Genomic DNA, 23913 nt, shown 5'->3' with positions numbered 1-23913 from the left:
CCCATGCGTTATGGCGCATTTCTTTCACATGCCTTCCTGTATCTGACTGTGGCTGTGGTAAGGAAATGTCAAGGGGGTTTCGTACCTCAGCTTTGGTCAACCACAGGGGACGTGAGTCAGAGTGCATGCATGCATGCGTGCAGGCGAACAATGAGAACCGAAAAAGAGACTCGGTAATACTTAACAAAGGTACGCAAAAACGTGGGTAGTTACTGAGGAACGAATGAGTAACAAATGATGAACAGTTAAGGTAAGGTGACCAGATTTCTGAGACAAAATCCGGGGACATTTTGGGTTCAGCGGTGTAAAAACCTCCAAACATAGTGTTTTTGTCCTAGGAAAATTAAAAGGGGGACACTGCCCTTATCCTGGCGGACGGGACGAGGGGTGTGTGGGGGGGGGGCGGGGGTGGTAGGGGTTTGTGGGCGGACGGGATTGTTGACGGGGGGGGGGGGGGGCGTTCAGATCTTTCAGTCACAGTGAACCTGCTGGGACAGTCTGCTCCGGTAGCGCAGGTCTTTAGGGGAGCGTAGCTATGTTAACCCTGGGTCCTATGTTCCCCCGGTCGCTACTGTTCCGTAGGTTCCGTTGTTTCGTAGGCGGAATCCGGAAAAAGTACCGCCTCAAGCACTAGGATTGGACAGGCAGCCTGTCAGGCAAACTCACACGCTGACTCCTAACCCTAAACCTAACCATAACCGTAACCCTCACCCTAACCCTAACCGTAACCCTCACCCTAACCCTAACCGTAACCTTAATATTCATGATTATTCCGGATTCCACCTACGAAAAACACATCCGCTCCCTGGTCACATACAAAGCGGGGAACATAGGACCCGGGGAACATAGCACCCGGGGGGAGCATACCTATGTTCCCCGGGTCCTATGTTCCCGGTCGCGACTGTGTATTTCGTAGGCGGAATCCGGAAAACACAGTCGCAACCGGGAACATAGGGGGAGCGTACCTATGTTCCCCGGGTCCTATGTTCCCAGTCGCGACTGTGTTTTTCGTAGGCGGAATCCGGAAAACACAGTCGCAACCGGGAACATAGGGGGAGCGTACCTGTAACATATTTCAGCCATAATATTCTCCCAACATAACATAAGCTGTAAGACTTGCGCATAGCCACAAGGGGGCAACAGCTGATTCATACATAGATGAAGGGGGCGGGCTTTTAAAGCCACAGAACACGCCCACCTCTACCTGCCTATTTAACTCGGACTCCGCCATTTTAGAATCAGAATCTCTTGGGCGGCGTATCGATTAGATGTAAAGCTTAGAGACGCTCCGCGCGTGTTATATACGATCCCTCTCCTTTTGTTTCATAGACGATAGACAATAGACCAATAACCTTAACCAAATAAAGTGAGTTAAAAGCGATCCTGTCTCGGCGGCCTTTCCTGGACTAAAATACCATAACATTCAACATGCATATGCAACTCCGAATATTGTATTTCAAAAGTACTAAACATTTTCTCGGGGAATGAGACCTTTAAATGTGAATATTAATGTATATGTATTGTTAATATCTTTATTAAAATATGACAATCATCCCGTCTGTGCCCTGTTCATTTAATAACTAATTGTGAAATCCCAGGAAAATTCAGTTGCTTTCATAATCAATTTGTCAGTTTGCTAATTCACATAATGATTAATAAATACAGTATCCCCTAGTCTGTTTACCAGTAGCTCCTCAGTAGTTACTGAATAACTTAGGGCCGCAGTTAGGGCCCCAGTCGTTCATCATTCGCTACTCATTCATTCCTCAGTAACTACCCACGTTTCTGCGTACCTTATTGTAAAGTGTTACCAAAGACTCATTCAGCAAGGTACTCATAATCCCTGTTAAGCAAAATGTTTAAATATGTCCTCAGTTGTTTTTATATATATATATAGATTGTGTCTATTCTGTACGCAAGTTCACAGAAGGGATGCAGTATTATTATTGTACCACGGGGAGGCGCTATGTAAGAACGCAGACTTGCGTCATATGTTAATGAGGGTGTGTACACCTGATGCACATGCTCAAGATGATGAGTATTCTAAGTGAGCTTGGCTGAGCGTAAAGATGTATGAGAAAAATAAACCATGCCCAAAGGGTTCATAAAAAAGAGTTCATCATCTCTGTCCCAACTATTTCTCCCTGAGTGCAACATATGAGGAAGCTGCCATCCTTAGCGTCAACAATCCCCACTTTCGGTCTCAACCAACAGGTCTATGGACGGATATATTCAATCCTGAACAAAACATTTTAGCTTTAGATAAAATGGACTACTACGTAATACATTGTCCTTCACATAGGATGACCACGGAGTCCTGGAGGAGACATAGAGGATTTATTTTTTAAATACTTACTTTACGTACTTTACATACTTTTAGTACATACTATTAAGGGCTTGGAATGCTTTCTCCATTCTCTTCTCAAAAGTTAACCCTAAAAACCAGACAAATCTTGCGAGAGCTCATGTTTTATTTGTGCTGCATTTAATTTTATTTGAGGCTGGAAAGATACAAAATGAGGTGGGGAAAAATACGACGACAGTGACAGAAATGGCAGCTGCTGTCGTTTACAACATTGAGACAACATTGAGTATTAAACAAACTTGACGGTATATTTTTTAATTGCAGACTACTGCACTTAAATATTTTGTTGAGAAGAAGATATATTTTTATCACTCAGTGCTGCTCATTAGATGACTCCTTTCCCACCATGCCACATATTTAGTGGGTTGTAGACAGTGGCGGACTCAGGCCTTCACCTCTGGTTGAAAAAGCACGCTAAAGTGCCCTCAAGGGTGGCGAAAACGAGAGGAAGTGCCTTATTGGCTGCCCTTTACACATGCAAAACATTATTGGGTGCCCTCTAGGTTGCCCCTTTGCACAACAAATTATGATTATGTACCCTCTAGAGCAAGAAAATTAGATAACGTGCCTTAATGAGTGCCCTTCTAGTGCCCTTCTGCCCATCTGGTGCCTCCATGGTTGAAAAAGTGTTGCTTAAGTGCCCTCTGGTGGTGAAAACGAGTGGTGAAAACGAGAGGAAGTGCCTTATTGGCTGCCCTTTACGCGTGCAAAAAATTATTGAGTACCTTTTAGGGTGCCCCTCCATACAATCAATTATGATTATGTGCCCTCTAGAGCAAAAGTTTAAAGTCACAATTCTGACTTTAATCTCAGAATTTTGACTTTTTTTCTCAGAATTCTGAGAATAAGGTCAGAACTCTTTTTTTTTTCTTATGTGTGGCCCTAATCCTCTTCCATATAATCTTAATAAGGATGAGGACTATTTCATCATACATGATGCATCATAGCTTTTTGCGCGCTGGTGGGGCCCCATGTTGTGCAGAACATGCTCTTTTTATTTTTTCACCCCTGCCCTTCAAACAGTCTGAGTCCGCCACTGGTTGTAGATATTTCACATCTGACTTCATTGTTTTTGTTATCTGATCAAAAACTCCAATGCAGATGTTTTGGGGTTGATCAGGTTCTGTAATTCGACAACATGCCCTTCAAAGAAAATAAGTGTGAAAGAAAGCCTTTTTTCATCAAATGAGTAATATGTGTTTCTTTTCATCTTTAATTGTAAAATATCTCAAATATGCAGACAAAGGTTTTGTACCTGTACCTCGTTTGTAATCGTAGATTTGATCCGTTCATGAAAAATTTGTATTCAAACATAGAAGTTCTGTTGGAATGTGTGTTCACCAACAAAGAAATAGATGATGGGATGATGGGAAACTGAAATCCTGATAGGCTATCTGAAAACTGTTCATGTGTAAACTGTTAAAAAAAATTTGCAGATCGGTTTTTCACATATTTAAATGTATCGACACAAAAGGAATGAGCATTTACATATGCTATTACACAGCTACAATAATGTTGACCCAAATTTTATTCCATAGTACTCTTCGTTACATGTTGTTCTGAGGCACTAACTGGAAGTAGGTGCAGCCCACTGGGGTGTGGGGCTGGGACTATGGAATTTAGGGCCCCTAGGCAATCTAAGTGTGTTGTTTCTCAGATCTATAAGGCCGCCTGTACTTCTCAAAAAGTCCAAGCTTACTGTACAGGGCTGCTGCACCTCAGCTACCCATACACAAGTGGTTGTCAGGTGGGAATATTTGAATAGAAAATAATTGCATTTTATTTCAATAACTCCCGTTTCATGTGAGCGGTGTCATACCCAGCGCCGTCGTATAGGGGGGAAAGGTTATGACAATTATAAGGGCCCACAGCCGGCTAGGGCCCACACACAGCCCCCAGTAGCCTCTATGACAAAATGATTATGCATACACTGAACTAATATATATTCCTATGAATGAATCCGAATTAAAACAAAGCCACAAATCATACAATATTGTAATTTTAATAATTTCAATAATTAGCAACTGCCCTGGTCATCATACCGGGGGAAAACAAGTGAATGAGATGAGCAAGTCGTGACGAGTAGCGTGACTTGTGGTTAACTGCGACATGCAAATGCAGAGGTGCAAAAAAAATGTTAGAAGAGCGTCCTTCTAACGTGGGCTCAAACAGGCATTTTATTACTCAAAACCAGTGTCGGCCCGTAACTACACCAAAACAACATCGAACCTGTCCACTAGTCTCATGTCTGCCCTTCTCATTCACACATACAGACACTAGGGCTGTCAACGAATATTCTAAATTCAAATATATATTCGAATAGTTTTGAAAAACAGACATTCGAAGGTGAAAATTTATATTCTAATGTGGAAAAAAAACACACCCGCGGCAGCCGCAGCGCGGCTATCTGCTTTGCGAGTGGGCGACCAGAACACTACAATTCGGGGTTTTATTCGGGGCTAAAGCCCCGGATCAAATTGAAATAGCCCCGAATCTATTTTTGTTTGAAAAAATAATAATAAAAAAAAAAAAGACAATTCAACCTTCCGTTCCGTCCTTAAATTATCCCAATTGTAACAAGGTTCAAACCCTGATATATTATTCAGGGTCCATTCGATATGGGGTCGTATGCCCTTTACCCCCAAACCATGGACGAGGTCTCCGTCCATCAGCCGGTTCTGGGGGGAAAGCACCACTGGTTTGAGGACCTAGAGGAGGACATGGATGATGCCTTAATAGGAACTGATCATTTGAGAGCCCTGGTGATCAAGAGTCTGATAACTCAGTACAATGCAAGTGTGGCGGGAGCGGGTGTTAGGGTGTTTGCGACTCGGGACACCATATCGGTAGAACCATTCATTCAACAAAACCTGGGCAACAGTAGAAGCCTGCTGATCCCGGGTGGGAACAGCTATAGAGAATTTGCTAAAGACATCGGTCATGACAAGAACATTTTCAATGCCACTCTGGGAAGGTTCCAGCAGCGTGAAATCCACAGCCACAATCTCGTTTGGCCTGGATGCCAACAAATGGCCCATGAAGCTATGTGGTGTCGAGCCAGAGTCTTTTGCAACTTGACAACGTTCGCATTCTTGTACCCATCTCTTTATGTCTGAGGACATTCCTGGCCAATAGCAACGGCGCCTGACCAATTCGGTGGTCCGTTCAACGCCCTGATGACCATGCTGTTGGTGAAGTTGTGTCAAGGTTTCCTCTTTGAGAATGGCTGGTAGGAGAAGCTGAAAAATCTCCTCTCCACCATCAGGGTGGAAGATCCGGCGATGCAGCACCCCCTCATGTTCAACCAGGCGGTCCCACTGGCGTAACACGGCCATGACGGCTCGTGACAACTGATGCCGTTCAGCTGCAGAAGGCTGGATTTGTCTCTTCCAGAAAGACAGGACCTCCTTCAGGAGGGGATCAGCCTCCTGCAAGGAGCCAATGTCAACAGTGGAATGGCCTGGGAGGACAGAGACGATGGACTGGGTCAGCGTCACCCCCGACACTGGACCTGACGCTTCCTGAAGGACCTTGGGAACTGCTGTACCAGGCGCAAGTTGTTCGGTGGCGCTGGATACAACCTCAGGCTTACGGGAGAGTGCGTCTGCATTTTTATTGCTGCGACCTGAACGATACTTTATTTCAAAGTCGAAGATGGCAAGCTGTGAAGCCCATCGTTGCTCGGTAGCCCCGAGCTTGGCCGAACGAAGATGACTCAGTGGGTTGTTGTCTGTGAAGACAACACACTTGTGCCCCAGCAGATAGTCACGGAATTTTTCAGACATGGCCCACTTAAGTGCCAAGAACTCTGCTGCTAGCATAAGCCACCGGTCTTACGCCATTTTCTGTCTCCTGGGAAAGGACGGCCCCCAAACCACTATAACTCGCATCAATCTCCAGGATGAAGGGACGTGAGAAATCGGCATAGTTCAACACAGGAGCGGAAATCAGCCTAGACTTAAGGGCCTCAAAACTCTCCTCGCAGTGGGATGTCCAAGCATCACCCAAGACCTGTCCTGACCCTCTCCTAGACTTCGTGCCAGCAAGAGTCGCCACCAGCTTGTGGAGGGGGGCAGCCAGTTTTGCGAAGCCCTCTACAAAACGCCGGTAGTAACTCGCGAAACCAAGAAATGACCGCAACTCAACCACTTGACGTGGTCGTGGCCACTCTGCCACGGCCTCGATTTTAGCAGGGTCGGTGGAGACACCCTGGCTGGAGATGACATGCCCCAAATAATTGACCTGCTGCCGAAAGAATGCACATTTCTCCCGCTTAACTTTCAAGCCTTCTTGCTGGAGCCGGCCCAGAACGGCCTCCAGTCGTTGCAAGTGCTCACTGACCGACGAGGAGAAGACTATGATATCGTCTAGGTAAAGAAGCAAGGACTGACCTTGCTGGCCTCCGAACATTCTCTGCATTAACCGCTGAAAGGTGCTCGGGGCATTGCATAACCCAAATGGCATCCGATTAAACTCAAAAAGTCCAAACGGTGTACAGAACGCTGTTTTGGGTTTGTCGTCCTCTGCAACTGGAACCTGGTTGTACCCGCTAGCCAGATCTATCGTGGAAAACCAACGAGCACCACAAAGCAAATCCAAACTCTCCTCGATGCGAGGGAGAGGGAACGCATCCTTCCGGGTCTTAGCATTCAACAAGCGATAGTCTACACACAATCGAAGTTTACCATCCTTCTTCCTGACCAGAACAATCGGCGACGCAAAGGGACTGCAACTTTCCCTAATGATTTTGGCCTCAAGAAGTTGGTTAATGTGAGACTTTACTTCTTCGTACTCAGAGGGAGGGACGCGGCGGTAACGCTGCCGGACTGGTGCGTCATCCAACAGTGGTATGTGGTGTGATATGAGATTTGAACACCCCAGGTCACCATCATGAGTGGAAAAGACTGAATGGTACCGCTGCAACAATGACCTCACCTCCCTCTGGTCTTCCTCAGGCAATATGCCCAAGTCAACAGATGCTAGCCCGTCTTGGGCTACACTGGCGTCTCCCTGGGCAGAAACACTGGCTGTGATTGGATTGACTTCAGTCACACCCCGAGGTAGACTGATCACCTGGGCACCACAGAGGGAACCAAGACAAGTCCGAGGGTGTAGAAGAACATCCGTCGTACCCACATTGACCACCGGGATGTAGACCGTGCCTCGGGTGACCTGAACAAGACAGGGAGAAGCAAGCAGGCCGCATGGCAGACCAGAACCTGACGGCTCGAAGAGTACAGCCTGGCCACTGGCCTGCTCAGGGCAGGTGCTGGCAACGAGCTGAAGGACCCCACCAGGTATTCGTATCGTCCTCTCACCTCTGACCCTCACAGTGCCCGTGTGCGGGCTTGGCTTTTTGACCGAAGACTGATGGTACTTCTGCAGAGCTTCAAAGACCGGGCCTGGAACATGTGACACGGGTGGCAAGGCAAACAGGGAAGGACCATTAGTACCAAAAAGCTCTCTGTAACACTTGCGAATGACGTTCATCCCCAAGATGCCAGGGACAGACGATGCGGTGCCGGGGGGGTCTTTAACAACTAGCACTCCACAGCCAGGAATGACCTTTCCACACAATGCAACATCAAGCTCCAGGTAACCAACATAGGGGATATCTAACCCGTTAGCGGCACGCAGACGCAGCCAATTGCAAGACCGAAGCCGATCCTGGCCCCAAGACGAGAACTGCTGTTGAAAGAAGCTCTCAGTAATGGTGGACACCATAGACCCAGTGTCGACCAAGCAAGGGACATGAACACCACTAAACACAACATCAGTTGTTGGACATGATGACATCAAATCAGCGACCACCTCCTCCTGTGAGCCCTTGATTTCCCCATCTGAGCGGAGGCCCGCCGACTCAGAGGGCATCAGTTTTCCGGCTGATGGGCTGAGGAGGCCGTCCTGGGAACCTGAAGGTTCGCACCACTGAAAGAATTGGCCCGTGAACGAGGAGGTACAGTTGGGCCCCGGCACTCCCGTGCGATGTGGCCTGGCTGTTGACACCTTCGACAAATCAAAGGGCCCCTGCGAACGAAATTTCCAGGTGGTCGTGGGGCCTGCAAAGCAGCTATGGTCTGTGTGAGCTGGTCAAGCTGGGCCTGCTGACGGTTCAAGATTTCCATTAAATCACTCATCTCCGACCTGGGAGGAGCAATAGGATGACGTGAATGGGAATCACTTTGCACCCCATACTGGAGACCATAAGCTGATGGTACCGAATGACTTCGCCCCCTAAACCCACCTGGTTGGCCCTCCCTTTCCCATCTGATAGCCTCACTACGTACATCCAACAAGGAAGCTGTCGGCCTGTTGCGGACATACTGTTTAAGCGTTCGACGGAGAGAACTGTCAAGAGCATGCTCTACAAATTGGTCACGCAGAAGATCCCCAGCATTAGGTATACCATCTGGTGCGCACTGTTTAACCTGCTCCATTAAAGCCATCAGGCCCAGGGAATACTCCTGCAGAGACTCCCCCTCCTGCTGCCTTCTGGAGAAAAAGGCCTGCTGCAATGTTACATAGGACTGTGCACAGCCATACAGTTCCCTCAGAATAGCGAAAACCTTAACTGGATCTTCTCGCTCTACCCGGGGCCTAAACCTGATCTCCTCTCTGGCTTCTCCCTCCAAGTGATCAAAAACAAAGAGGGCCTGATCGGCTGCTGAAAGGTGGCGAACCCGCATGCATGCCCGTATCTCCTCCGTCCACTCAGCTATCCCTAAGCCGGTCTTCCCATTAAACGCGGGGCATTTACGGTCCCTGGGAACTACAACCAGCCGCTCCATGACAGGAGCAGCACTCGCAGACGGGGCATGGCTAACTGAACCAGAGGGGCCTGCAGCAGCTCCGCCAGGCACGTCCCGGAAAGCAGCCCGCTCCTGAAGCAGCTGCTCGTTGTCTGCCTCTAGTTGTGACACTAAATCCCTAAGTCGCTGCACCTCATCCGCCATACTGACTGTGAGGTATTACCAATACTCAGAATACCAAAGTCTGGTTCTTGGGACGGCCGCTGCTGTCCTGGCTCCTCAATAGTCTCTCCACTCGAGAGGCTCGCCTGTCGAAAAAGAAAACACAACCAAATACGCCAAACAACAAACAAAAAAAGAAAGAAAAAAAAAGAAACCACGCCTCGACCCTTTAATGTGATCCTGCCGTCAACGCCAGAATGTGGCGGGAGCGGGTGTTAGGGTGTTTGGTGTATGCGTGTGTATGTGTGATGTAGGTTGCCAACAACGCCACCTGGGACTCTACCCCAGGAAATAGCCCTCTAAAGGCCAACACAGGTCCGGAATCACACAAGGTCCAGAGGTCGTGGTTTCAAAAAGAATAAAATTTTATTTAACAATTATTAAAATAACAAAACTAAGAGTAATGCAGGGTGAGAACAAGGGCACCCAGATGGGACCACCACACTGGCAAACTAAACCAGAAGACACCAATCAGGGCTGGGCTTACCACGGCGGCAGGAAACTCAAAAGGGGATAAATGCAAACTAAAACCACCAGTGCACTGCAACAAAACTGTGTCAAACACCACCACCAGGGAAGGGCTGCCGCTCGCTGGGACCCAGCACCTATGGTACAAAACAAGAAAACACAAATTACAATCAGGCACAGTGTGGGGACATCTGGGACCTCTCAGTTAAAAGAAAGGGAAATCAATTACAATTATTGACAAAAAAGAAATATCAAAACCAAATAATACAAATTTATGTATAAACAACTTAACAAAAGAACGAAATCCTAATTTAACCCAATGAATGGCTGAACAGAAACAAATCAAAAGTCAAACAAAAGAATATATTATTAAAAATTTATATTGCTGCGTGAGGAGCAGCAATTACATAAAACACAACCAAGACAGGCGAGCCACTCGTTTGGAATTGTGTCCACACTGGACCGAAGCTGCGGCCACGTATAGCGACCCGAGCCAGTACGAGCTTCTCCGTCTGATTATTCTCGAACCAGGACAGCTTCGCGAACCAGGACAGCTTCGCGAACCAGGACAGGAGCGGACCTCGTCGTGGTGGCCAATGACTGGAACACCCCAGGACGCCAAATGGATCAGTGCAGCACTAGTGGGAGAGTGGGAGACGCTGGTTGCCGCGTCCCGCTGTACAGCGAGAAAGAGAGAGAGCGTCACAACTAGTGCAGAGAGGAAACTGCAGCAGCAGACAATTACGAGCAGCCTACCTCCGAGCTCCACTGCACCCAAGCACGCGCCCACCGAACTGCTCGCCCCCTCCGGCTCACCGTCACTCCAAGTACTGTACAACGGAGCGGGAGGATGAAACCGCAGGGCCCGATAAAACGAACACAACCTGGCAGTTGCAGTTGACACGGGATGCCTACCTTAATATTGCGACGCGGAGACATGGGCATGCACGCCGACCGAGACAGACGCACTGCAGTGTGGAGTAAAGAGGGAGAGTAGTGCCCAACACACCTGTTTTAAATCACGCACGCAGCGCCGCCCCCCCAATTAACCTGTGCACGGCTGGCAGAGCATCATGCAGTGACCAGGAGGGAGATGGCTCACCCGGTCACACAAGGAAAGCAGAGAATGTGCCAGAACAGCTGATAACGAGCATACTAGAGAGACGTTTTTATTGGATGAATCGAGTGATCAGAGGTCCAAAAATCCCTCCGGTGGGTCTTAAAGTAAATAACGAACAGTCCCTTAAATGCCACTGTCCAGATACCCTACTCAGTGGGTTATTCTCACGAATCACAATCCTGACAAAGAAAATACATACGTAAACATAAAAATGTTTACATTAAAAAATCCTCCAATATTAATTATATATTTTAAGACATACATATTTTATTGTAAGGCATTTAAAAGATCCCCTTTATATTGCCTAGTAGGTCCCTCAGATCATCGCTTACGTTTCATACGGAACTATTTTGACGGGACACACATCGTGGCGCCTGTAAGTGTGGCCGATGCTGCTGCTACAACTGTTGTGAATGCTGTTTGTTTTTTGGGCATTTAATCCGTTTAAATGTATGCATTTGTTTGCATTAAATGCAACGCATGGCTGATCCAAAGCAACTACCTCGCCGTGAGTTACTGAAATAAAACACATTCAACACAAATCCCGTATTAGTTACAACAGGACGTGTTGCTGCGTTGGCTGTTTTTGTTTATTTTGATCACGCACGTTAATAAATACCCACTATTTATCCATCCATCTATTAACAATCGCAGGTTCATCCAACTGTCAAGTCTATGACATCAACTAACAATGACCTGGACACAAACATGCCTTTCCTTGGGACTGTTGTAGAATAAACGCCACTGCGATCCCAGCGCCCACCATGGACCGAGATCTGCTGAGGCAGTGTCTGACCCACCACGGAGAGTCCCTGTTCAACACCCTGCAGTGTGAGCAAACGGAGAACCCCGACTTCCAGGCGGTAGCCTCTGACCTGGCCAAGGCCACCTACGAGAGGTACGGGTTCAGACGTGACCATTTTTGGGCGTGCATCCCTAATAATGCATTAGGATGTTGATGCATGATGCAGGGCTGTATTTTTTTTACCATTCCTTTTGTGCATCCACTATAAGAAGGTTTCCATCTGGGTTACAATAGCATGTCTTAAACGGCTTGACGTCTCAACGTCTTCCAAATGTTCTTCCAGGTGGTCTTAAGGCTAGGGTTCAGGGTTTAAGACCCACTCCCCTTAAAAGTGTTTTCCCTGTGGGTAAAGGATTTGGCCGTTTTGTTAAGACTATTATTGTTATCGTTATGTTAATTGTTGTTGACTAATTCGCCACCGTTACCATTTTTCTTGCATTCATTTTGTATTAAGAGTGAATGAAACTAATGATTGTGAATGAGAAATCAGTTTATTGAGAAATCCAGGTATTTATGGGCGTTCCTAAAGCCATATTTGAGGAATTATTGAGAGTTGACGGGGTGTGGCCCTAAGTCTGTTCGCATGCAACTTTGACGTGCACGTTCAAATTTCCCGCTGACCATTTATTTGCGCGGAGACACCTACGCAGAGCTCTATTCATGTTGCTCCAGGAAAGGGACTGATTTAAGTCTATTTGTATCCCCCAAATCCCTGTTCCCCTGACGGAGATCTGAGTACAGCCAAAGCCCCTGATCAGTGTGTGTTTCTGTCTCCCTATGCAGGAGGGATACGGGGGAGGGAAGTCCCCTGGTGGAGCAGTTCATCGCCCGGAAAGCCGACATCCTGTTCTGTCCCACATGGAGGACCGCCGTTCCCTGTGAGGATGAGTTGGAGGACGAAGAGGCTACAGGTGAAGACAGACACTGTTGTTCTGATCTGAAGTAGAACCTGCTGTTTCGTGAAACTCCCTGGATCAACTGTGTCTATGTTTCCTCTGTGTGTTTATGTAAGATAATATTTTGTTGATCCCTGACTTGAAATACTGCCACAGCAGCAAGTACAGGATAGTAAAATGAGAAAAAAATAAGAAAATAAATAAGAAAGGCCGTTCTGTCTCTGCCACGTAGCCACTCTCTGTCCATCATGTATTGTCTATCATGTATGGTCTTATATGTCCTGTGTATGCGGTCTCTACTCTGCCTGCTAGCTTTTAGAAATCACCCCTCTGGGATAAGTAATATCTTTCAATGGAAAAAAATATATATATTTATAAGAAAGTAGTATTATATATATTTATATATATAAGAAAGTAAGCAAGGGAGAAGGGTGGTCCAGAATTACAATCAGAAAGTGCAAGTGTCCATGTTATGTGGCTGGTGTTGGCATTCATACCCATCTGTACCCCCCTCCGTCCCCAGAGCCGTACGCCATCATGCCCCCGGCGGAGCTCTTCATGGAGGTGCCCTTTGAGGAGCGGCGGGCCATGCTGTACCGGGACCTGGAGCGGGGGGACGCGGTGGTGGGCCGCATCAACAACATCCGGGAGTACGGCTTCTTCCTCACGCTGCTGTGTGCGGCGGGGGGGCTGAGGAGGGACATCGAGGACCTGGAGCTGTCGGTAGGTCGGGCCCGCCCAGCGCCGCTCCCGCTTAGCTCAAGACTGGGCTCCTTTAGAGCGGACCACTTGTGATAGCCAATAGGCCGGCTGCGGGGTTAGTTTCACTTTACGGCCACGGACTAGTTGCTCATGGCTTCAGAACCAATTCTAGGAAATCTTCGAGGGTCCTCTCAGTGGCCACTCCCTCCCTCTGGAACTCCCTCCCCAACCACATCCGACAGGCTAACACACGCCCTTCATTCAAAAAGGACCTTGTTAAGATTGCTTTCCACACATAACCTCACATAACTATCTTTTTTCTTATATACATTAATGATTATATTAACGTATATTAACAATAATGATTTTATTTTGTGTTCACTCTGGAAAGCGTCTTATTTTTTTAGAAAAGCGCTATTTAAATTGTATGCATTATGAATGTATTATTGTTAATCCTCTCAGAAAGAGGAGAATGTAATCTGAATGCCATAGAAAGGTTTTTCCCCAAACATTATGGGGTACTAAAAAGACCTCATTACAACCTGAGGCATCCAATCCAGATCTGTAAATAGCAAATGTTGCAGTGTTCACCCTTTTGAAGAGGTACAACAGACCTTTGTTAGGGATGATTCTGTTGGGTTGACTCTTGTTTACTTCCACCAGGCCTTGTGTCACATCAAAGAGATTCCTTCCACCGGTAGCCATGACGACCCTCTCTCCTACTACCAGATAGGAGACCTCATCCGAGGTCAGTTTCCTCCTTCTGTAGCATGTAAACAAATGGGAGTCAGCCAGGCCAGCTCTTAGGGTTTAGGGAGCAGTCAGGGTGAGGCGTCTTGCTCAGAGGTGTCTTGCTCACTGCATTAAGAGAATGCAGTGCTAACCACAGGCTGTGTCTTCTGTCTCCTGGCCTGAAGGCGGTGTGAAGGACCTGGACCGCTACCAGGAGAAGATCACGGTGTCCCTGCTCCCAACCTCTCTCTGTCCACGCTTTGCACACATCAAACTGGGCGTGGTCGCCAGGGAGGAGCTGCCAAAACACTACAGGTACCCCCATCAGGGTGGAGCTGTGTGTGTGTGTGTGTGTGTGTGTGTGTGTGTGTGTGTGTGTGTGTGTGTGTGTGTGTGTGTGTGTGTGTGTGTGTGTGTGTGTGTGTGTGTGTGTGATCATATATTTAGTGTATCTGCACAAAGAGAATGTTTTATTAGAGCCTCCTACACTCCTTACATGTAGTAGGTCATATGGATGAAGATCATTTGCAGGACATAGCACAAAGGGCAATAAAACATAAATTGCTGAAATACATTTCCACTGCACAGCAGAGTTAAACAAGCCCGTCAATGCAGAGCTGATTCATTCTCACGTTGGGGCCGGTTAAAGCAAAGAGGCAGATAGGAAATAAATAAAGCCTGACTTCATGTTGAAGTCGGACTGTAGTTTATTCCACTTGCTGCAGCTTCTTTGCCTTACCCCAGCTTGGCTAAGATTAACTTCAATTTAAATATAAGATTGCTATCTAAGTGATACAGCTGGCAGACAGTAAGAGACTCAACTTGTATGGGTCCTTGAACTTGAGATGGTCGCCCGTCGTGCTGAACCTCTGTCACAACGCCGTCTCCGCAGCCGGGGGCTCCGCGTGGCCAACGACACTCGCGAGACATACGAGCGGATTCTGCGCGGTTGCCACGGCTACCACAACCCCTCTGTGGTGGAGTACCTGCTGGGGAGGGCGGGGGTCAGCGACGAGCGCCCCCCGTCGCTGATGAGAGGACTGCAGAGGTAAGTCGCGGTCTGTTTACGACTGTGATCTCCAACAACAAAATGGACATTTCTTTGGGTGTTCACTGGACTACGATATTGGAATATATAATATCTTTCTGCGATTAGATATTAAAATAAATAAACAATAATTCATCTTAGAATATTTGTTTGTCATTGTATAATGATTGGGGTGATTTTGTGGCGTTATACAGAGCTTTATGGTGGCGAATTAAATGGGAAAATACTAGTTGTGTTGCATTTGTTGTGGCAACAATTGCAAGGCACTCTGGACAAAGTACCTGTTTTTGGTCAACGTCGTCTTTTCTGTAACCAAAATAATGCCATACAACTGACGTTGTTATTGAATAAGAATATGATTAGTCATTGTGATTTAAAAAAAAATTAATTTGCACTGCACGAATATCAAACATGCACGTATCGAGATTTCGATGCAAAATTGATACATCGTGCAGCCGTACACTGGACCCTGTCTTAGGTGGGCTGTAATCAGCATGGTGAACAGCAGTGGTCCTACTTGATACGGTCTTTATCATGGTGACTCATGGTTCTGCTTGCTCTGCTTGTCCACAGTAAGCATTTCCACGAGGAGGACTTTGCGACTGTGATCAGGAAGAAGCAATCCGCCTCCTGGGCCCTGAAATGGTAACCCTCCCCTTCTCCCAACCTCCCCTTTATTTCCATTTTCTTTCTCTTTGGCGCCACCTCTGGAAATAATCTGTCGTTTTTCAAAGAGATGCAAACAGTCACCACCCAGTTTGTAACATTCATAATACTGCAAAATCAACCACCATTGTGTTACCTTGTGTGCTGAAAGATAATGATTTTACAGACATTCATTCACCTGAAAATCTTTGTGATTCCACTTCAACTGCAATTCCGCAATATCTCCCTGACCACCTTTTAATTTGAAATATTGTAAATAAAAGCAGTTTAAAAGATAAAACCACTTACCAATTAAAAGGCATAAATTCTTAATCTGATATTTTTTAATGTAAACTGTTATCTCAGTTAAGATTAAAGGAATTTCACAAAGAAATAAAGATGGTCAAACCACAGCCCAAAACAACTAATACAAACTGTAATTATTGAGACACTTACAGACAGGAAGGAGTTACATTTGGCAGGATAGAAAAAGTGTGTGTCTGTGTGTTGTTAGTGTGCGCTCGGGCGTGGACCACTTCAAGCACGGCCGTCACGTGGAAGCCATGAACGAGTACAACAAGGCCCTGGAGATCGACACCAACAACGTGGAGGCGCTGGTCGCACGAGGAGCCCTGTGAGTACCCCGTCACACTGCTCCTCCTCAGAGCTCCTCCTCACGCTCCTCCTTAGGCTCCTCCTCATCCACCCAGTCAGGCTGAGGTCTGGCCCGGAACAGAGGGCGGTGTGATGAGGAGGAGGTGCTGGTGGTGCGCGGAGCTCTGTGAGTACCCCTCAGCCTCACACACCTCCTCAGAGCCCCTCCTCATCCACCCAGTCAGGCTGAGGTCTGGCCCCGATACAGAGGGCGGTGTGAGGCGGAGGCCACCGTAGTAAACACCTCCACTTGTTACCAGGTACGCCAACAAAGGAGGCATGATGAAGGCCATCTCGGACTTCGAGCTGGGCCTGGAGACCTGCCCCGATCACCGCAACGCCAAGAAGTACCTGTGCCAGACCCTGGTGGAGAGGGGCAAACAGTGAGTAGCACAGAGCCTGGGGGAGAGGGGCAGACAGTGAGTAGCACAGAGCCTGGGGGAGAGGGGCAGACAGTGAGTACCACAGAGCCTGGGGGACAGGGGCAGACAGTGAGTACCACAGAGCCTGGGGGACAGGGGCAGACAGTGAGTACCACAGAGCCTAGGGGACAGGGGCAGACAGTGAGTACCACAGAGCCTAGGGGACAGGGGCAGACAGTGAGTACCACAGAGCCTGGGGGACAGGGGCAGACAGTGAGTACCACAGAGCCTGGGGGAGAGGGGCAGACAGTGAGTAGTACAGAGGGGCAGACAGTGAGTAGCACAGACCCTGTGGATGCACATAAAACCATTGTTTATGCGGGCCGATTGAAGCGACGGGACAAGGTTCTTGTAGGGCGGCGACCGCCAGATACCGGGGTTTGGTCTTTCCTCTCAGCGTTTGATTTATTGTTTGTTGTCTGAATATTAAGGCAATTATCAACCACGAATGCTGCAATAATAAATGGCCTACAATATCTTTAATCGACCATACACACATTAATTGGATTTAAAAGCTCCCTAGCCAAGATAATAATTATAATCCTTTAGATTTATATAATGACTTACAATGAACCCAAGGCATTTGACAGTGAGAGGAGGAACCAGAATCAAGAACAGGAAACCAGAATCACATAAGTAAGTAACTAGGGGGATTGTCCAAAGAGTTGGGTCTTCGACTGACGCCTTTCATTGACACTCGTCATTCAGTTTGAATCGTGACGGATTTGGAGATGTGAACCCAATATGTGCGCCGGCCATAGTTCCATGTAGATTGGATCACGGAGCAGCCCCGCCCACACTGAAGTCTGCGTTCCCTCTCCAGGCTCCAGGAGCAGGAGAAGTTTGTGACGGCCGAGGGGCTGTACCGGAGGGCGCTGTCGCTCGACGACTCGTACCCCGAAGCACAAGCAGCCCTGCGCAGGATCACTGACACCATCCAGGTGAGTTGGCACACACACACACATACACGCACACACATACAGCCTCCAGAAGGCCATGGTTCCCATTCCCGTAGCCCGTTAATTACAGGCATGTGGGGGGAAGTAAATGCGACGAGAGGTGTAAGCCTTTGTGTTTGCTCTACAAAGGCTGAGGTTACTTCGTTTTTTCTCAATGTGGGCTGGCGTACCTTGTTACTAAAGATCGCATGCGTGCGATGGAAAAGCCAGCGTACATGTACACACCTGAAGCGACTGCGGTTTGTAAGACTGATGAAGTGTTTTGGTGTGTGTGTGTCTGTGTGTGTCTGTGTGACACTACCTCCTCCTCCTGCTCCTCCTCCCTCTCCTCCCTCACCCCGGGGATTCTCTGATTCTCTGCTCCAACCTCTACCGCCTCCTGGTGACGACTGCGTGTGCGGCTGGGCGGTGAACCAACGACTCTGCTCTGGGACGCTTCTGTGAACCACGACTACCCCGGTCCAAATACTGACGGTTACAACTATACCCTCTATGTGGGAAATGTCGGGGGGCTGGGAAATAAAAAACACCTGGACCACTGCTGTATCTGTTGGTGTTGGACACACCTCTCTGTCTCTCTCTCTCTCTATCTGTCTCTCCCTCTCTGTCTCCCTCTCTCTCTGTCTCTCTCTGTGTCTCTGCCTCTCTCTCTCTCTCTATCCATTTCTCTCCCTCTCTGTCTCTCTCTCTCTATCCTCCTTTGGACTCCATGCGGGTGGACCTCACTCTCGGGATCAACTGGCTTCTGACACGGTAAAATGTTTCCTTTGCATAAGCCTATTTGTCTATCTGGCTCTCTCTCTCTCTGTCTGTCTGTCTGTCTGTCTGTCTCTCTCCTTTTCTCTCTGTCTCTCCTTTTCACTCTCTCTCTCTGTCTCCGTCTCTTGCTCCTTCTCACTGTCTCTCCCGGTCTGTTTGTCTCTCACTCTCGCCCTCTGCTCAACTCTCTTTCACTCTCTCTCTTGATCCTCTTCCTCCTCTGAATCCTCTTCCTCCTCTGAATGCACGGCCGGCTGAATGTTGTGTGCGGGGAATGGCCTGGTGGTGTGGGTGTCTGTATCGCCGCCCGCGTGCGCGCGCTGGTGTACCCCTGGCCCTCTGCCCATCTCCCCCGTGTGCCTCCAAAAGAAATCAATCCGTCTGCGAGAAGAGGCTCTGGCTAAAGAGACCGAGAAAGCTAAGTCTGGGAAGACCAGTGCACAGAAATTGCGTAAGATCTTAAAAGATGAAAAGAGGTGAGTTTGCCCACCGGTTACGAGGGACGGAAGGTAACGACTGCTGTTGAATAATGTTTCAGAGAAAGTGTAAAAGGTGCTTGGTTTGTAATATGACAATAAAGTTAATATCTGAGGTAAAGTAATACTACATGCACTATACACATATCTATATAGATATTTTGTTTTTTATTTTGTACTCATATTTGCAGTTTTAGTTTTTCTGTACATCTATGTTGTCAACGTAGACCCCAGACGTCTTCAGGTTGAACCCTCATTCCCTGTCCTGTCGTCGCCTTCTCTAGGATGAAGAAAAAACGAAAGCGGTCGTCTTCCTCCTCCTCCTCCTCTTCCTCTTCCTCAGAGCGCCCCTCCTTGTCCCCCACCTCGACCACCTCCTCACGCCGGAGGTCCAAAAAGAGGAGGCGCAAGCGGGGGGGCTCGGAGCGGGGGAGTCAGCGCCACCGCAGGCGCTCCTCCAGAGACGACGGCTCAGGCAGGAGGAAGAGGAGTGAGGAGGAGGAGGAGGAGGAGGAGGAGGAGGAGTACCCAGCTCCCCCCAACACGTCCGCCACCTTCCTGTACCGGCAGGGCTTCCTTGGGTCGGGCTCTGGGCGGGGGGGGGGAGGTGAGGAGGAGGATGAGGAGGAGGTGGTGGTTGACGACAGGAGGATCTCTCAGCTCTACTCCTTGTCCGCAGCGTCGGAGGACGAAGGGTCGGACCCTCGGGGGGGTGGCAGGGAGGGGAGGCAGGGGAGGAAGGACCGGGAGGAGAGGAGCTTTAGCAGCGATGGCAAGGGAGGGAGGAGGAGGAGGAGGAGGAGGAGCAGGAGCAGGAGAGGGAGCAGCAGTGAGAGCAGCGCAGAGAGGAAGCAGGGGAAGGCCAGGAGGAGCAGTGGAGAGGGGGGGAGGAGGAGCAGTGAAGAGGGGAGGAGGAGGAGCAGGGGGAGGAGCAGTGAAGAGGGACGGAGGAGGAGCAGGGGGAGGAGCAGTGAAGAGGGGAGGGGGAGGAGCAGTGAAGAGCGAGGGAGGAGGAGCAGTGAAGAGGGAGGGCGGAGGAGCCATGAAGAGGGGAGGAGGAGGAGCAGGGACACAGTCACAACGGGGAAGGGAGGCGACGTGGGCCAGAGTAGTAGCAGGAGGAGGAGGGGAAGCAGCAGCAGCACAGATGAGGGCAGGAGGAGGCGGAAGGCGTCCACCTCCTCACTCGAGTCCCAGCGCTCGCGGAAATCGACCGTCGCGGCCGAGCGGCCCCCGGCCTGTCGGAGGTCCAGCTCCGGCAGCCTGGGACAGCCGGCCCCGGCCCCGCCCCCCCCGGCCTGTCGGAGGTCCAGCTCCGGCAGCCTGGGACAGCCGGCCCCGCCCCCGCCCCCCTCGATTACACGGAGGACCTCGCTGGACGGCGGCCGGTCCCAGACCAGGCCGGGGTGGGGGACGGAGCTCAGGGCAGGGGGAGTACAGGGAGGGGAAGGCCCTAGAGCACCGGCCCCCTCCACCTCCACCAGTAACGGACAGGGGGGCGGGGCCAGACCCCCGCCCCCCCCGCCGGCCGCAGGAGGGGGGGTGGGCAAGAAGGGGCTCCCTCCCAACCTGATGGACATCTTTAACAAGATCGCCAAGTTTGAGAAGGAGAAAGGAGTCGGGCCGAGGAAATAGGACCTATGTGAGCGCTATGAAGGCCGCTCTGTGTCTTAAAGTGTCAGAGCGAGATGTGATGGGAGCGGGAGACCAGTTAACACGATGACATGGTGTTGACTTCTAGGTTATGGAATCCAAGCCTGATCAAGAGAATCCCGTTTTGTTATTTCTTATGTTGTAGTAATCCGTTAAGTGTATTTTTTTTAGCATAAAAAGACGGGATTTATCGAACCTCCAAGGCCTTATTGTCCATTTTGCTATTGATAGAGATGCTTTATTGGTGTCATGTGCTGCGTCTCTCCCTCTGTCCACCGTTACCGTCGGTTACGGACGGAGATGCTCCCAGTGTGGTGTGGAGGTTGTGTTCTTAAACACTGGTACCCACAATGCAGTGTGATTTAGATCCTGGCTACGCAGCATCACCATGGGCATTCTATCGTTAATAAATGGTGTAACGACAGCAGGGCTGGTGTGTTTTTGATTTTAATGTGATTTTTTAATTTAATGTTGTGGCAACCCCGATCGTCGGCGGTGTAGTGTTTCTTAAAAGACGCACTGAAACAGGGTGGCGGTGCAGCGGTTTTATTACTTGCAGCTCACAAAAAAAGGAAAATCATACGGCAACTCAGGTACTTCCCCAGCGGGGCAAACAAAAAAGGAATGCCCCTCGGATTCGGGTCCGTTCGGGAGGGTGGCGTGAATCTTGCTCCCGGCTTCCACCCGCTCAGTACTGTGGGTGAAACGCATAGACGTTAGTGCTCTGTCTCGGTACGTGTCTCTTACCGCGTCCGTCTTCCACTCGACTTTTCCCCCCGTCTTCCCCGGGCCCGGCCCTTAAATCCCCTCTCCCGTCTGGCCCCCTCAGGTGATCCCAATGTCCCTGATTGTCCGGGTCTGCTCGACGCGTCCTCTAGCGCCGCCGCGCTGAACGGCACATATCTCCCGCGGACTACCTGTCCGCGGAGAGGGAGCCGCTCCTGGTGCTGGCGCGCCAGTCAGCGCGGGGTTGCCACAATGTGCAAACAATACAAAATATCCTCCATTTCTTTATTTGTGTGATATACATAGATATATGTGTAGGGACAAGCCAGTGCCTCTCCAACTGATACGAGGTGTTATTTCCAACAATCCTCCATTTGTTTATGTCCTTACAAGGACGAACCAAATGCCAGTCCCAGGCCGTCTGGGTCATAGCCAGGAGGGCCATAAACCTTATCAAGGGAGACACTGCTTCTGCTCTCTGAAGCTGAAACCTAACAACACGTGTTGTCCACTGGAAAGTAGATATCACATGCCGAAATAAAGTTCCACCTTTATGTCTCACGTCACTTTATGGCCCCATACAAGTTCAATATTACGGATCACTATTCAGTCTTCCTCCAAAAACCACAGAGCTGACAAGGAGAGCCGAGATGTGGTAAGAACTGGCTATTTTGACATTAAATACAATCCTTTATACTCTATTATATCTTTGTATACGGGGAATGGGTTAACCAAACAATTGTTGGTGCTTGGCACTTGGTTCTATGGGCATCCTTACTGTACCGACAGATATATTGTTGTTTCTCATCTGACAAATGTACTTAACTTTTTTTATTAGATATTAATTATCTTAAGTTTCTTTGAATAAAAGCACCTGCTAAATGTACATTTAAATGTATTCAACATCAGCAAGATGGTTTATATCCCAATAAAATAGGACCAAATTAAAATTTAAATATAAATGATGCGTAAAATGTTAAATCCTGGTTATTTCTTATCAAACATGAGATGAAACATCGAAAAACTCAAATCTTCTTTGTCTTTAATTGGCCCTTCAGTGCACTTCCAAGTCCCCCGACCCTGAGGGCCAAACTGGACACCTTAGAGTGCCACTTCACGTGGGACCTGAACAGCCACAGAATACAACTTCTCGGTCTCAGGGACAGACTGGAGGACATCGGCACCGAGGACGGCAACCGCTGGCTGGGACACATCTACAACCTGCAGGCCCACGTCCACTTCCTCCTGTCCTCCGGAGAAAAGGAGACCCCGGGCTCCACCATGAGCGACGCGCTGCGCTGCTTCGGCCGGGTGGCGGAGGCCTTTCGGCAGGTGAGGAACACCGTGGCGGACGAGGGGCCCTGGCTGCTGGTCAACTACGCCAACCTGGCCTGGCTGCACTACCACCAGGACGAGTGGTCCGAGAGCCTCTCATACGTGGGCAAGGCAGAGGCGCTGCTGCGAGAATACCCGTCTCCGGTACCGGGGCAACCCCATCAGGAGGTCCTGGCCGAGAAAGCATGGACCCTCATGAACTTCGGCCGGGACGGCCAACGCAGAGCGGTGGAGCTCTTCAGGAAAGCCATCGAGCTGGAACCAGCAGGCCCCGTGGAGTGGACCACCAGCCACGCGTTGGCCTTGGCAACTTCTTCTCCTCCAGATGCCTCGTCACCAGAGCAGGAGGCGGCCATCTTGGAGACCCTGCAACGCGCCGTTGAAGGCGATCCAGACAACTTGTACGTGGCTACGAAGTACCTCGGGAGACTCGCCATGACCGACAGCAGAGGGATCGCAGAGCGAGCCCGTGAGCTGGCCAAGCGGGTGCTGGAGAGGCCCCAGAGCAGCTACAGCGGGATCCGACCTCTGCTCAGAGTCTACAGACTGCACGTGTCCCTGGATGAGGCCATCGACGTGGCGAACAAGGCTCTAGAGAGGGATCCGACCAAACGGCATATCAAATACGGCCTGGCGAACTGCTACAAGTGGAAGATCTTCTCAGACGGGGACAGTCCCCGGATGGAGGGCCTGAGGAGACGAGCCATCGTGCTCTTTGAGGAGCTTTGCAGCCTGTATCCTCATTCTTTCCTATTGGATAGGATCACCCTGGCGGATTTATACGCCCAGTCACGCAATCATGACAAGATGGAGGGTGACAAGATATTTAAGGAGTTGTTGGAAATTGATTTAGAGCCTGCCCAGCGGCAAATACTTTGCAACAAATATGCAAAATTCCTCAACTTCAGCCTTCAAGACCGACAAGGGTCAATAGAGTATCACATGAAGGCAGCAGAAATACTGCATTCCTCCTGGTTTCAGAGGAACAGCATACACATTCTGACCCAGATAAAGAATAGAAGGATGAACCGAATGTGTGGAGAAATTGAGGACTTTCTGGCCCAACTAACCTTGTAGCTCAGCACACAATAAAAAGAAAATCACGTTACCTAATTAGACGAAATCCTTTATTTATTAAATATGGCCCCAACGGTCAGTGTGGAAATCCCCCATACAA

General features: G+C 49.2%; 2 protein-coding genes across 3 annotated transcripts; both read left to right on the top strand.

Annotated features, from left to right (window-relative positions):
• Positions 1 to 11293: 11293 nt before the first annotated feature.
• Positions 11294 to 21099, top strand: ttc14 (tetratricopeptide repeat domain 14). 2 transcript variants are annotated; one of them, XM_084473279.1, is made up of 13 exons: positions 11294 to 11432; positions 11658 to 11822; positions 12513 to 12640; positions 13149 to 13348; positions 13991 to 14075; positions 14245 to 14374; positions 14952 to 15107; positions 15681 to 15752; positions 16267 to 16386; positions 16667 to 16789; positions 17652 to 17769; positions 18916 to 19022; positions 19307 to 21099. In XM_084473279.1, exons 2-13 carry the CDS (start codon positions 11689 to 11691, stop codon positions 20655 to 20657), a joined length of 2724 nt encoding a protein of 907 aa, XP_084329405.1. In that variant the 5' UTR covers positions 11294 to 11432; positions 11658 to 11688; the 3' UTR covers positions 20658 to 21099. The 2 variants fall into 2 exon arrangements, with proteins under 2 accessions (XP_084329405.1, XP_084329406.1); XM_084473280.1 differs by having other exon boundaries at positions 11307 to 11432; positions 11579 to 11822.
• A 200-nt stretch (positions 21100 to 21299) lies between these two features.
• Positions 21300 to 23813, top strand: LOC311353699 (interferon-induced protein with tetratricopeptide repeats 1-like; the record flags this gene model as incomplete). Its single annotated transcript, XM_084473589.1, is given in 5 exon segments — positions 21300 to 21366; positions 21505 to 21619; positions 21795 to 21887; positions 21889 to 22056; positions 22460 to 23813. Coding segments are annotated over 5 exon segments (1797 nt in total).
• Positions 23814 to 23913: the final 100 nt, after the last annotated feature.

Source organism: Micromesistius poutassou, assembly GCF_964030765.1.
Source record: "Micromesistius poutassou genome assembly, chromosome: 9".
In the NCBI taxonomy this organism is placed as follows: Eukaryota; Metazoa; Chordata; class Actinopteri; order Gadiformes; family Gadidae; genus Micromesistius; species Micromesistius poutassou.
This window is presented reverse-complemented; position numbering and strand designations above follow the sequence as displayed.